Source organism: Euleptes europaea, chromosome 5, assembly GCF_029931775.1.
Source record: "Euleptes europaea isolate rEulEur1 chromosome 5, rEulEur1.hap1, whole genome shotgun sequence".
NCBI classification, from domain to species: domain Eukaryota; kingdom Metazoa; phylum Chordata; class Lepidosauria; order Squamata; family Sphaerodactylidae; genus Euleptes; species Euleptes europaea.
Genome location: NC_079316.1, coordinates 56,419,709 through 56,433,224, shown reverse-complemented (window position 1 = coordinate 56,433,224; position 13,516 = coordinate 56,419,709). Strand labels below are relative to the sequence as shown.

The 13,516-nt window shown below is 42.3% G+C and overlaps 1 protein-coding gene across 1 annotated transcript in view; it reads left to right on the top strand.

Moving 5' to 3' along the window:
- The window catches only part of CFAP43 (cilia and flagella associated protein 43), a 75,880-nt gene that overhangs the window by 32,081 nt on the left and 30,283 nt on the right, over window positions 1-13,516 (top strand). Inside the window, exons 15-22 of the mRNA XM_056849802.1 lie at window positions 349-518; window positions 2,942-3,094; window positions 3,863-3,990; window positions 5,887-6,055; window positions 7,475-7,585; window positions 8,099-8,176; window positions 11,248-11,373; window positions 12,813-12,917. Coding sequence (XP_056705780.1) covers window positions 349-518; window positions 2,942-3,094; window positions 3,863-3,990; window positions 5,887-6,055; window positions 7,475-7,585; window positions 8,099-8,176; window positions 11,248-11,373; window positions 12,813-12,917 — 1,040 coding nt within the window. The remainder of the gene's footprint in view (window positions 1-348; window positions 519-2,941; window positions 3,095-3,862; window positions 3,991-5,886; window positions 6,056-7,474; window positions 7,586-8,098; window positions 8,177-11,247; window positions 11,374-12,812; window positions 12,918-13,516) is intronic.

Genomic DNA, 13,516 nt, shown 5'->3' with positions numbered 1-13,516 from the left:
TTTTTAAAAGTTACATTTTGGATTATTTCCTCCTTTGCTTTGCTGAATTGGCAGCCATAGCAGCCACAGGGAAATTACACACACCCATCCCTGTGTGGATGGTGTGAAGCTACTCTGAGGATGCATGGTGCTCAGTGAGTATGAGGAATCTGCCAAATTCAAAGCTTGCCCTGTCAGCAAATGATCCATGATCACTGAGCACCATGCAGACTGCACACCTTTCCTATTCTGTGTTATTGACCTACTTAAAAACATGCCTTCTATATTTTCAGAGTGGGGGGGGGAGTGCTGATATGGGCATGCATGCTGTCTTTCCCCTTCCCACTGTGGTTCTTTTTCACTCTGCAGATAATGAGGAGTGTATCAATGAAAGGGGGCTGTTGAAGGACCATGCCATTCGGAAGCGCTCCTATGACTTAGAGTTCCCTCTGAGCTCTGTGGTCAGGCGGAAGGACACCTCTGTGTATGGCTATGCTAGCCATGCCCCTTTCATCTGTAAATACCATTTTGCTTCAAAGGTATGATCAGGCGGCACAAGAGAACAGTTAATTAATGTTGCTTCTTTTACAAATAACCAAAACTCTCTTCTGAAATGAAATGTTTCAGTCATTGACAGATTGGATGTCTTTTGTAGCCCTCTCTGGACTCACTTACTATCAACCCACCTTAAGATCAAAGCAGGTGGCTCCCCCCCAAAAAAATCCAGTCTGGACATTTTCTGAAGAAGCCCACTGTCCAGCATATTAACTTTGGTCTACGTCAGCCCTCCAGTCTCTGTTTTGGAGTGGTGGCATCATTGATTTATGGCAGGGCCTATCATTATCATTCCCTGCATGGCATTCATACAACAAATGGGGCTCTTTTCACTACCCATTCAATTTTGTATTACCAGAGGTAGGAGGGGAAAGTTGGGAGGGCTTCATTTGCAGAAGTGAAGGCTTTGGTGGGGACTGGAGCCCTGTGTTTGCAAAATGCATCCTAGGGACCAAGGGACCTTCGGAGCAGAGGCAAGATCATTGAGTCTTAATCAGTAGCTACTACTTCTCCTTTACTAACGAATTAATTCCATTTCTCATTTATTCATTGCATTATAACATTTTCTCCTCTTTGCAGCCAGTTTCCAAAGGAAAATACTGTTCTCCCAAAGCAGGGCCAGGCAGAATAGCATCAGCAAAGGGAGGCGAGGCCGAGCAGGGTGAGCTAGGCCAAGCAGGATAAAACAGGGCATGCTGAGGTGAAGAGAGGCACAGCAAGGCAGTGAAGGGACAGCTAGCAAAAGTAAAGCCTGCGGCTTGCTCTAGTGCTGGTGGGATGCAGAAGCACTCACAGCTCAGAGCATTAGTCTGGAACCAAATGAGAATTTAAATATTTGTGCAGGTTACGGTATATTTCAGCCCTGTCTCCTATGAAAGGGCTGTTGGTGAATTAAAGGGGAGCTGAACATCGGGGTGAGTGTTCCAATGGGACTGAGACTACTTCTGTTGTCTCAGAGCTCAGTAGGAACTACTGGGGCTTTGCTGGAGCTGCCAAGAATTTGGGGGGGGGGTCTGAGAATCGAAGGAATGGAGCAGAGTTAACCTACTTCTTCAGGAGCAGGTGATGTTAACTGCCTTTTGGTGCTCCTCCCTGTCCCCCAAAGGGATCTCTGAAGAGTTACCCACTTCCTCATGCTCTGATTCCAGAACTCTAACTTCCGCTACCTTGGAGTCTTCAGATTCCTTTCTCCCAGCAGGGTGGGTTTCTCCCAGCAGGACCCATGCCACATTTCTATTCCGCTTTTTGGTCACACAACAGGCTCTTCTCCCCAAAGTGGCTTACAGAATAAGATAAATTGGGAGTATCCATCAAGGGCACAAAATAACAAATGGAATGAAAACAATGAAACTCTGTAATATGTTGCATCAGCAGAATAAAGTACAAGAAATACAACCAGATAAAACTATCCAATTGCTCATAGTGTTAGGAGGCAGAGGATCAGATCTAACAACAAATTAAGATCCCTGTTAAACAAAACAGGCTTCACCAGGTTACAAAGAGAGGGACAGTGCCAAATATGAATCACAGATGAGAGAAGTCCATTATTAGGACTAAATAAATATTTTACAAATTTTTATAAATCATATGTTTCCTCACAGATACCAATTCAGATGTTACTATTTGATAACGATAAAAGAATCACGTTATCAGTTGCAAAATGTTTGTCGGCAGTACTTAATAAAAGGGGGTAATAAAGGGTTGTTTCAGTGTGATACTGCTCGTGGTCAGTTGGCCGTTAAAGCAATATCATTTATGTAAGTCAGATAAATATTTTACACAAATATTACTAAATAAATAGTTAGCATTTATTTAATAACAACAATGGACTTATGCGATTCAGAACTCAGAAGGGGCATATTCTGACTGTCTTCAGGCAGAGCTAAAGAGAGAAGAAGAGGCTTCATAAAGGATTAACAAGGATTGGGGGTAAATGGAAGAGTTAATGAGGGTAACGTAGGTTGGAAAATCTGAGAATATGGTAATTTAGAAATAGTTTGTACACAAATGGAGTTTCAAGGGAGAATTCAAAGAGAGAATAGAGCTACTTCCCTAGATGGGGAGTGGAGAAGTTATTTTAGGGACAGGTTTGCTTCTGATGAAGTGGGCTGTAGCTCATGCAAGCTTACGATAAATTCATTGGCCTTTAAGGTGTCGCAGAACACTTGGTTCTGAAGGCATGGTGAGTGTGAATAGGAAGTATTATGCAACGTGTTATTAGCTAGTGTTCATAAAGTTTAATATAGCTTTTTCTGAAGCTAAAGAGGCGCCCATCCCTCTTTTTTGCTTTGCTTTCCCAATTCTATTGTTCATTCTGTTTGACATGAGCATACTTTAATACTATCACCGATAATTTAATGCTATCACCATTGCATCTGTTACTTGATATTACCTTCTTGGTTCACAGATAAGCTGGAAAGATTCACCAATTATGAAATCAGACAAGAGGATACCAAGCAAGCAGTTTGGACGAGCTTTCCTGCGTTTGTCACCCCACGGCAAGTGGCTGGTTTCAGTAGCTGAGAGTGGAGTATTAATTATCCATGATGCTGTGTCTTTGGTAATTGTCTCTGTATAGTTCCCATTAAATCTCTGTAGCCCCACATAGAACACATTACAATAATGCAATCTGGAAGTCACCATAGCAAGCGTGGTGTGGTTGTTAAGAGCAGTGGGCTCTAACTGGAGAACCAGGTTTCATTCCCTACTCTTCTGCATGAGCGGCAGACTCTAATCTGGTGAACTGGGTTGGTTTCCCCACTCCTGCACATGAAGCCAGCTGGATGACCTTGGGCTAGCAGTAGTCACAGCTCTCTTAGAGCTCTCTCAGCCCCACCTACCTTATGGGGTATCTGCTGTGGGGAGGGGAAGGGAAGGTGATTGTAAGCCGGTTTGATTCTTCCTTAAGTGGTAGAGAAAGTCGGCATATAAAAACCAACTCTTCTTCATCATCAGCATGGCTAGGTTGTCAGAACCTAAATAAGGGGCCTGTTTATGAGCAAGATATAACTCAAAGAAAGTTTCATATGTTCATAGAGTTCTATCTGCCATATAACATTGTCTTCTTAACGATAAACATAGTTGTCAGATATCCACTAAAACAGAGCTACTGAAAGTATTGTTATGTAGAGCTATTTTGCATGAAAATAATTGGGACAGTGCCAACATATCACGTCCCCAATCTCTTAACCGTGGATAAGAGCAGGAGGAGCAGGCTGCAAGATCTCACATTTCCTCTCTCCAGCACCATCCCTCTCCAGGAGAAGTCCCTCCCCTATCTCTAACAGCCAGTGCTATTTCTCTTTCTCTCTCTCCCCCTCTCTCATAGGACACTCTAGCTCTTGAGCACTGCCATTCATATCATGAACATGGAATCAGGTCGTTGGCATTCTCCCTGGATGGCCAGTTCATACTCGTCAGTGGTTTTGACGGAGCAGTTGTTTTGCTGAAATGGAAGTATGTACGAAATATTGTCGAAGGCTTTCACGGTCAGAGTTCATTGGTTCTTGTAGGTTATCCGGGCTGTGTAACCGTGGTCTTGGAATTTTCTTTCCTGACGTTTCGCCAGCAACTGTGGCAGGCATCTTCAGAGTAGTAACACTGAAGTTTAAGAATGAATAAGGCTTGGCTTCCTGCCCTGAAAAACCTCCAGACAAAGACAACATTCAACAATAGCCATACAGATTAGTTTTGGATTACACACATTAACAGATCACTTCAGGATACAATGGTTCCATATTAACATACCATACCCTCATTAGCACATTATCTTGATACTTACAGGACAATACTTTTGCAGGACAATACTCAGCTCAAACCCAACCCCTTTCTGACTATATATTACTCTTTCTACACCCTTGACACTGAGAGACACTGTCCTTCAGTGTTACTACTCTGAAGATGCCTGCCACAGTTGCTGGCGAAACGTCAGGAAAGAAAATTCCAAGACCACGGTTACACAGCCCGGATAACCTACAAGAACCAACCGAAGTATGTACGATTTGATGAAGGATGCTTAACTATTCAGGGCATGAAGCGGGTGGATTACATTTTGGAATTATAACAGCCATCAAGACTGAATTACAAAATATTCATAATAGATTAATATCCATGACTTAAACGCATAATACTGTTTGCATTATATTTTGTGGCATCCAATACACGGTACTGAAACCATTTCATAGGCTGGTCTCTCTGGATTTCTTTTGTATATATGATAATGTGTGTGTATGTTTGAGTGTGGGGGGATATGTGTGTTGACATTTTGATGCTTGTTTGTTTGGGGCCTGCAGGTGTATAGTTCTAAAGCTGAATTTAACTAAATAATTAGCCAAAATATTACAGGAGTCTATTGCTTATGCTAGAATATGTTTAAAAAACCTTTTAAGGTGCCACTGGGCGTATGCTTTATTTCAGCAGAAGTTTCTGTATTATACCCTGCCACAAAATATTCTATCAGCTAATGGCTGGGGCATGCAGGGTCTTAGCATGGTCATGGCTTACTTATAGATAGCAGCTTTACCAGGAGGGAGGGAAATAATGCAGCCCATTTCCCAGACTAAGGTGAAAAAACCTCTGAGAAGAATTTGAGATTCTGTGATAACAAGATTTTTAATTACGTTTATCAGTACCAGTTAATTTGATTATTTGAGAACCAGTATATTGCAGTGGTTAAGAGTGTTAGACTGGTATCTGGGAGACCCAGGTTTGAATCCCCACTCGTGCCAATGGAAGCTTGCTGGGTGACCATGGGCTAGTCATACTCTCTAAGCCTAAGCTGCCTCACAGGGTTGTTGTGAGGATGCAATGGAGGCCAGGAGAATGATGTAACCACTTTAGGTCTCCATTGGGGATAAAGGTAGGGTATAAAAAGAAGAAGAGGAGTTGGTTTTTATATGCCGACTTTCTCTACCACTTAAGGGAGACGCAAACCAGCTTACAATCACCTTCCCTTCCCCTCCCCACAACAGACGCCCTGTGAGGTAGGTGGTGCTGAGAGAGTGTGACTGGCCCAAGGTCACCCAGCTGGCTTCATGTGTAGGAGTCGGGAAACAAATCCAGCTCACCAGATTAGCCTCCACCGCTCATGTGGAGGAGTAGGGAATCAAACCTGGTTCTCCAGATCAGACTCCACCACTCCAAACCACCGCTCTTAACCACTACACCATGCTGGCTATAAATAAATTAAACAAATAAATTAAATGATTATGGGTGTAATCCTGTTCATGCTTGTTTTTGAGTAAGCAGGAATAGGCTGAGAATGTAAAAACCTTTGGTTCGCCTATTAATCTTGGCAGTGCAATTCTATCAGTTTTCTGCTCTCTTGGGTTTTTCTTTCCTTTTTTTCTCCAGGAGGATTGGTGAGCGCAAACTGAAGGATGCAGTTGACTTTGGGAATTATCTTCTGACCAACTTAAACAACTATATTTTCAAGGAAAAAAAATTTCTAAGGAATATGCCAGAATGGGCAAGGATATCAGGAAAGAGTTTAGAATCTGCACTATTTCGAAGTGATTCCCAGGTCTTACAATTTTGAATGTATCAGATAGTGCAGTGAAAATGTGTTGAGTGCTGAAGAGTTGGGAAACAGAACTGGATAAGCAGTTTCTTGTAAAGGATATAATAGCCATCTATCAGCCTAAGCTACTTCACAGAGCTCCTTGGAGGAAGGGTATACATGAGACAGAGACTTTGAATTGTCAACTTGTCCCATGTTGGCCATTTCCACATAGGTTATTTGCCCTAGGTTTGATGCTGTTAGGAAGCAGGGATATTTCCTGTTTCCCTACAATATTGTAGAGCTTTTTGCACCTCCCAGGGCTTCCCCATCTTTTCTGCATTCTTTCCCAAACTGCTTTGTTGCAGATTTTGGGGGAAATTACAACAATGCCTGAATGGCTGTCATATGGGTGGTAAAGTTTAGATTTTGGGTGGTAAAGTTTAGATTTTCCAAGTTGTACCCACATAGCAGCCATTTTCCCTACTCATATTCCCACAGCAGCCATTTCCTTCCCCCCTGCCATTGGGTAGCTTTTTAAAAAAATCAGCAATTGAATACTGTTATATCAATATAGCATTATAACACTATATCAATATAACATTGTAATGATATGTGTACCAGGTTTCATGCATTCCCAGCTTTTGTTTTCAAAAAGTAAGTTTCTAGACTCTTCCATTGCAGAGATGTAAGAAGAAAAGCATATCTCTGTGATGAAAAGGGCTAGAGACTTACTTTTTAAGAAATGAAAGCTGGGAAATCGTGGAACATGTTAAAATATTCAATTGATGGTTTTAAAAATATATGAAAAAGCCCTAGTGGCAGGGGAAGAGCAATGGCCACTTCCGAGGGCAGGGCAGGGAAACAGTGGCAAACCTGCCATGTGGAATCCTTTTTTCTGCTGTGCAGAAGCGGCAGCCACAGAAGCAATGGGGACACTATATAGATCTGTCCCCATGTGGAAAACACCATTGACGTGTCTTGAGTGGAAAGTGTCTGTTGTTGTGATGATATTTTGCTAGATGAAGCACTTAATATAGGTCAGAATACCTCTGGAAGTAAGGAAATAGGTGGCAAGGATTTACAGGCTGAAGCATGATCCACGTCAGAACAGTTGTATGATTTGTCTTCTAATTAAAAAAAAACATGTATGTAACCATGTATGTCTTATGTATACAATAACAATTCTAGTAATAATCCTGGTAGGTGTGCCACTGGAACTGACCATTCTTTTTGCAAGTGCACATAGGTTCAATCACTTCAGTAGTTAGTTCATTTTGTCATATGCATTTATTTCAATCTCTTGGCATTTGTTACAAAAAGAAAACAAAAACAAAAATTAAGTGCAGTCTATTAAACTGCTAAGAATCAGACACTAGAAAGTATTAGGTTGCAGGGAATTATAAGTGGATATCATGGTCTGTCTTAAATAATTTGTTTCAGATAAAATTTAAGAAAGGATCGGCTATTGAAATTGAAGAGGAGGATGAATATTTCCTTCTGACTCAAGAAAAGTCTTCTGAGCAAACATGGGTAGACCAGAAAGCAGAGAAGGTACTGCCACTGCAACAATGAAGTCTCAATTGCACATAGAATTACCATTTTCTATCATGCTACCCTGTGAAGAAGCTTTTCCCCAAACCAGCACAGTGTAGCAGTTGTAGACTAGGATCTGAGAGATCCAGATTTGACTGCCCACTCTGCCATTTAAGCTTACTAGATGACCTTAAGCCAATCACCCTGGGCCAAATTAGACAATACCATGTATCTCAAAAAGGTCACAGCTGGGGACACATGTCGTAAGCTCCTTATCAGCTGAGGTTGTATCTGTGCTGCTTCCCCACTTTCTATTTCAGTTGTGCCGCTCTTTGTGCTAGTAAACCCCTATGCTGCTCGCTTGCAGTCTACGGCAGTACAGAACTGCATGCGGATCAAGATTGTGATGCTGACTGACAAATAGATCTCCTTGTTGGGAGATCTATTATGACCAGGCTTGTACTGTATTAACTAGTATTCTGTACTTTTACTCTATTTCTTTCTACTGTCCGTCTCGCTGATAAACACCAGGCTATCAAGGAAGAAACTGCCAAATTTGCTGATAAGAGAAAAGAAGTGAAACAGGGAATTAAAAAGCTCCGTAAAAAGGTGAGCAGTTGAAGAATGTTCAGGCTGTTGCTGAGGGCATGGTGAAGATATTTTCTCTTTGGCTTGCCTGTAGCCATGGGGAGATCATGATGACACTGCTCACTTAACTGTGGCTTTTATACATACTTGCATGCAGGCAGTTTTCTTGGTGCCCTTTACAGTGGCCAGAGCCACATGGGAGCTGCAGTTGTGTGATATGATCCTACTCGGGTGGGAATTGATGCAAATAATGCAACCAGTTGGGCAGGGAAGATTGTCTGGGTTTGTTTTCCCTGACAGTTGGCCCCCTGGGAGACTCCGGGAGCTGCACATGAAGGATTCGCAAGAGCAGACCAACAAGCCATGTGTGGCTTAGCTCCAAATTAGATGTGCCAGTGGTGGAGTATGACATGTTTTTCCTTTCATGTGCCCACCCTGTTCTCAAGGGATGGCTTAGGTTGTCTTCATCACACACAGAAGCACACACAGAAGATGGGAGCCTCCTTTTGGCCCTCAGCTCCAGCAGATATGAGAGTGGTGGCCAAACATGCCTTGTTTGTGTGGTATTTTTCACTTCAGAGGAAATACTTTTGTACACATGTATAAAAAGCAGAACCCTGCACATCTAACAATAATATACCTTTCATGTTCTGAGGTTGTTTCTACCTGTATATCTGCAGAGTGGCCAGAAGTCAGACTAGATACTTCAGTTATCCTGTGCACAATAGATCATTTACCTTGGGTTGTGTGGGATACTTCAGGCAATAGATGGTTCTTGTGTGAAGGTAGGACCAAACCAAATAATAAGTAATTCTTACAATTTGGCTGCTATATGGAGCCATCACGATGTGAAAGCATTTCACCCTCAAATGATAAAAACAATATAAAAGTTCAGTTGCTCAAAGCACATACAATTCTACATGCATTGAGTGGAGCAGAATTGTGTCTTGTGGCCCCATCCCCAGATGTGCACACTCTTCAAGGAGTGAGCACTTTATCTTGTAGGTGTGATCAGATCCCAACCACACATAAAAACACACTTGTACACACATAGAGCTCCCTACAGATGTTTCTATGCATCGGCATCTGGAGCTGGAGCCACAAGTCACTGCCCCACTCCCCTATGTGCACATGATGTACTTTAATTGATTGAACAGGACAAGGGATTTATTCTAAAGTAGTGATTCCCAAAGGGAGCATCTTATTCCCCAAGTAGGGCATGGAATTTGTGTCTTGAAAGTATGACGATCAAATTCCATGGTATTCTTTAATCCTCAGCCAGGCCAGTTGCCTTTCCTCTAATATACATTAGAGGCAGTGACTGGGAGGTTGTACCAAGAGGCTGGAACTAACAAGTATCATGGATGAGGGTGGGATGAGAACAGGACAAACCCGTCTCAGGAAGGGCTGACATTTATGGAGATGAACCAGTGTTTCTAGTGACAATGAGGCTGGGAAACCCTCATTTCTCCCAGAGATAGATGTTTTCACATCCTGCAGGGAATATAAGACATCCCTCTGATGTGCAAGCCCCTGACTATTTGGCTGCTGCTGTCTGTCAAGCCTGTGCAGCCAGGACCCAGAACCCAGATTGGCTAGGCTCTTTCTGCGCATGTGGAGGGAAGAGAGCTGAAAAGGAGCTGTTCTTTCTTCGTTGGTGTGTGTCTGTGGGGGAGCAAATCCATGAGAATGACAGCTTTGGAGCATCCTCATTACTCACACACCCATTTGCATCTTCCAGGTGGAAGGGAAGAGCAGCTGCTGTGCACCATAGTTTCCAAGTTAGGGTAGAAATCTTACTCTGTTTTCATTTTCTTTATTAGTATCTGACCCATTGTTTCTGTTGCCTATGTACTCTCTAGAGAGATACTCTCTAGAGAGGTGGTGGTAGTAAATTAAAGCTTGTACTTATGAAAATATATTAAAAGACTGGCTGGATTCCTACTTGCATGCGTTGCCATGGCCACTTTCACCGCCCCAGTCCTGCCCTGAAAACCTTCTGTCAGAGAAGAGGGGGGATCTGGCAACCCTATTGATGGAGTCACATATCTAAGAACTGATTCACATTTTACACAGAACTGAAGATACTTTGCTCTTTGTGCAATAAGCGTACACAGTCTGATAGGCAGACATCTATTTCCAAAAAATGTGGAAGACAGTAGGGGCAGACAAACACAGGTCCCAGGCTGTACCTACCGTGTAAACACTTTGTGTCTCTCAAGCAAATATCAGTTTATTCATGATACTGCATTAAGAGAGGCTCCTATAGAAAGTCAGTATAGCATATAGAGCTGGGCGTGGATGTGGTAATCCAGAACAAATCCCTGCCCAGTTATCAGGTTCTGTGGGTGGCCTTGGGCAAATAACTTTCTTTCAGCCTGCCTTACATCCAAGGGCTGTTGTGAGGATAAAATGAGATCGCTCTGTGAATTCTACCCTAACTTTCCTTGAGGAATTATAGGATTCAAACATAATAAAACATCACGGGACAGTACACCTCTTGGACCAATATAGGTACAATCTATTCCTTCAACCTTGATAAGATAGAAGGAACAGGAGGTACTTGGGCACCTCTCCAGTCGCAAATGATACTGTGCCCATCGCTAAGCAGATGTGAGAAGGGCAATCATATGAACTCTGCAACGTCTTGTGCACTGGAACCCTTAAAACGTAGATTGTCAGCAGCACTGGGCATGATTGATTCTTTCCTGTGTATTTACATATGCAGATACACCCTTAGTGGCCTAATTTGTACATTCATTTTATTTGCATGTTTTCAATAGGAAAATGTTTCCTTTATGGATATGGGCTCTTCTGAAGTTGTAAGGTTGGTTAGCAAAAGGGTTATTGCAGGCCTGTGCAAGGGGTGTGTGCTCTACTTTTGCAATGGGGATTCCCCCTCTTTGATCCTCCCCCCATATTGAAGCCTCTTTACAATTCCTGGTCATAGGCACACATGTGCAATCCCCACTCCAAGCTGGCCGATGGATTGGCAGGCAATTGAGACTTCTTAAAGGTAATTGCCCGCCAATCCAAGCAACCTGGCAACCCTATCCATCACTGATACCTTTCTACTTTTTTAAAAAAAACAGATTCAGGAAATGATGTTTGAAAATGCAAAAGTACCTAAAATTGAGAAACTGGACCAACAAGAATTCAACTTGGACATGGAAGAACAAGAGAGACAACAAATAGAAAGTGAAAAAGAAGTGGCACGGGTATGGTGCATGTGAGGGGGAGGTGGGGCTTAACTTGATTGATGCATGCGCAAAAGCGGTAGAAATGCCATTGGTCAGTTGTAATGTGGGAAAATTTCTCTTTCCAAGGAATAGCATGAGGTTGATTACAGTTTTTAAAAATGCATCACTGAAATACTGATTTTTGTGTGGCTACCGTTTCTCAAACTTTACATTTTTAAAAACTTTTTAAATGTCTGTGATATATAAATTGCATTGCTATAAACAAATAGCCATGCCTTCTGCATCAAAAACTTCCAAAAACTAGCAACCGAATCCTGCTTCTTAAAATGTTTTTAATTAACGGAACAAGAAATGGTTGTATAAATTACAGGTTCCTGTATAACTGTGTTGTCTTTTTGAAAGCCCATATTTACGAAAGAGACTGGAGAGGTGGTGGTAGAGAGAGATAGGAGCTATAACTGAGTGTTACACTGGGGTTTTGGAGAAGACTATTCAGTGGAGAAAAAGAGAATGGTAAAATAATTTCCCATGTTGTTGGTGGTGTAGCTCTGTTATTGCCTGTATAGTAACTGCTGAAGTTTTCAAAGGCCCAGACTAGAGGCTGGCCTCCTAGGCTGCTTCCAGACAGAGATGATTTTCCATGTAGTTAGCTTTTCCATGTAGTTGGTGAGTAGCCAGCGTGGTGTAGTAGTTAAGAGCGGCGGACTCTAATCTGGAGAACCGGGTTTGATTCCCCATTCCTCCACATGAAGCTTGCTGGGTGATATTGGGCTAGTCACAGTTCTCTCAGAACTCTCTCAGCTCCGCCTACCTCACAAGGTGTTTGTTGTGGGGGAAGGTAAGGTGATTGTAAGCTGCTTTGAGACTCCTTAAAGATAGAGAAAAGTGGGGTATAAAAACCAACTCTTCTGCTGCTGCTGCAAATGCAGAGGTATTCATAACTGAGCCATCCAGAAAGCATCCCTTCCCCTGCTGTCATTTCCCTCCTACCCCAGCAGCTGAGTTTTTGAGGTGTTTTTTTTTAATGAGAGCTGCAACAAGTAAAATGGTGTCTGCAAGAGGCTGAGGGAAGAAAAATGGAGCTGATGGGGAGCAGGACCTTGGATAATGTGCATCTTTGCATCCAGACTGCCTGATAATGTACTTACAGGAATGTGTCCATGCAGAAAATTGCAACTATAAGCCATATTTTTCAAGACATTTGCTTTATTATATTGACAACAGCTACATAGTTACACACCAAAATCCCACTGAGATGGAAGAAAGGAATGATTTAGATATATGGTCTGTAAAATGTTCAAACTGGTCTTTTATGTATCCTACCACTTCACCCTCATTTCCAGTGAAATGATAGGGGGTTAATATTTGGGATGTTCCTACAATTTCAAGTACTGTGATGTCTATGATCAGTAATTTCTGTCCTCCTCATTTGCTTTCTTTGAAATTTTTAAAAAAAGGTAAGGAAGGATATAGAGATGGAAAATCTAGCCAATGCTTATTTACGTGCGATCATCAAAGAAGACTGCTGGGATGCCATGTCTGTTAAAGGTCGCTCAGTCAGGGTAACTTCTTTTGCCTTTCTTTCATACTTTTCTTTTGTCCTAAGTTAAAACTACTAAAGCTTTTAAGGTCAGAAATAACATTCTTGGATCTGTAGAACACAGGACTGATTTTGCAAGATGTATGCCCAGTAATCATAGAATTGCCAGTAGGATTTGGTTGCTTATCTGTATGGCTACAGAACTCCTGCAAATTATCATTGAAACCAAGTGTAATTTTTTTCATCTAGCGAACATTTTGGCACAATCCAACAGTTGTGCTAGGTTAAAAAAGTGAACCACAAGCATAGGGTTGTTGTGTGTTGAATTGTTTAGCAGGGGAAGCACAATACACTGCTTTTGCAGCTGTGTGTGCCCTTGTTTTTTTCTGGTAGTAAACCGGTAGAGAGATAGAAGGAACAATGGTCTGGCAATTATGGCCGTTAATGCATGGCAAGCAAGTTTTGCAAACCCCTCCCCCCCCTTGTGCGCTTTTCAATCACGCGTTCAAAAAATTGAATGCATGGTCGAAAAGGCACGCCTCCACCCAACTGGGGTTGCTGAATGGATAGGGAGGAGGCGGAGAAGGGCAGGGGGGAGAGAGGCATGGGCTCTAACACTCT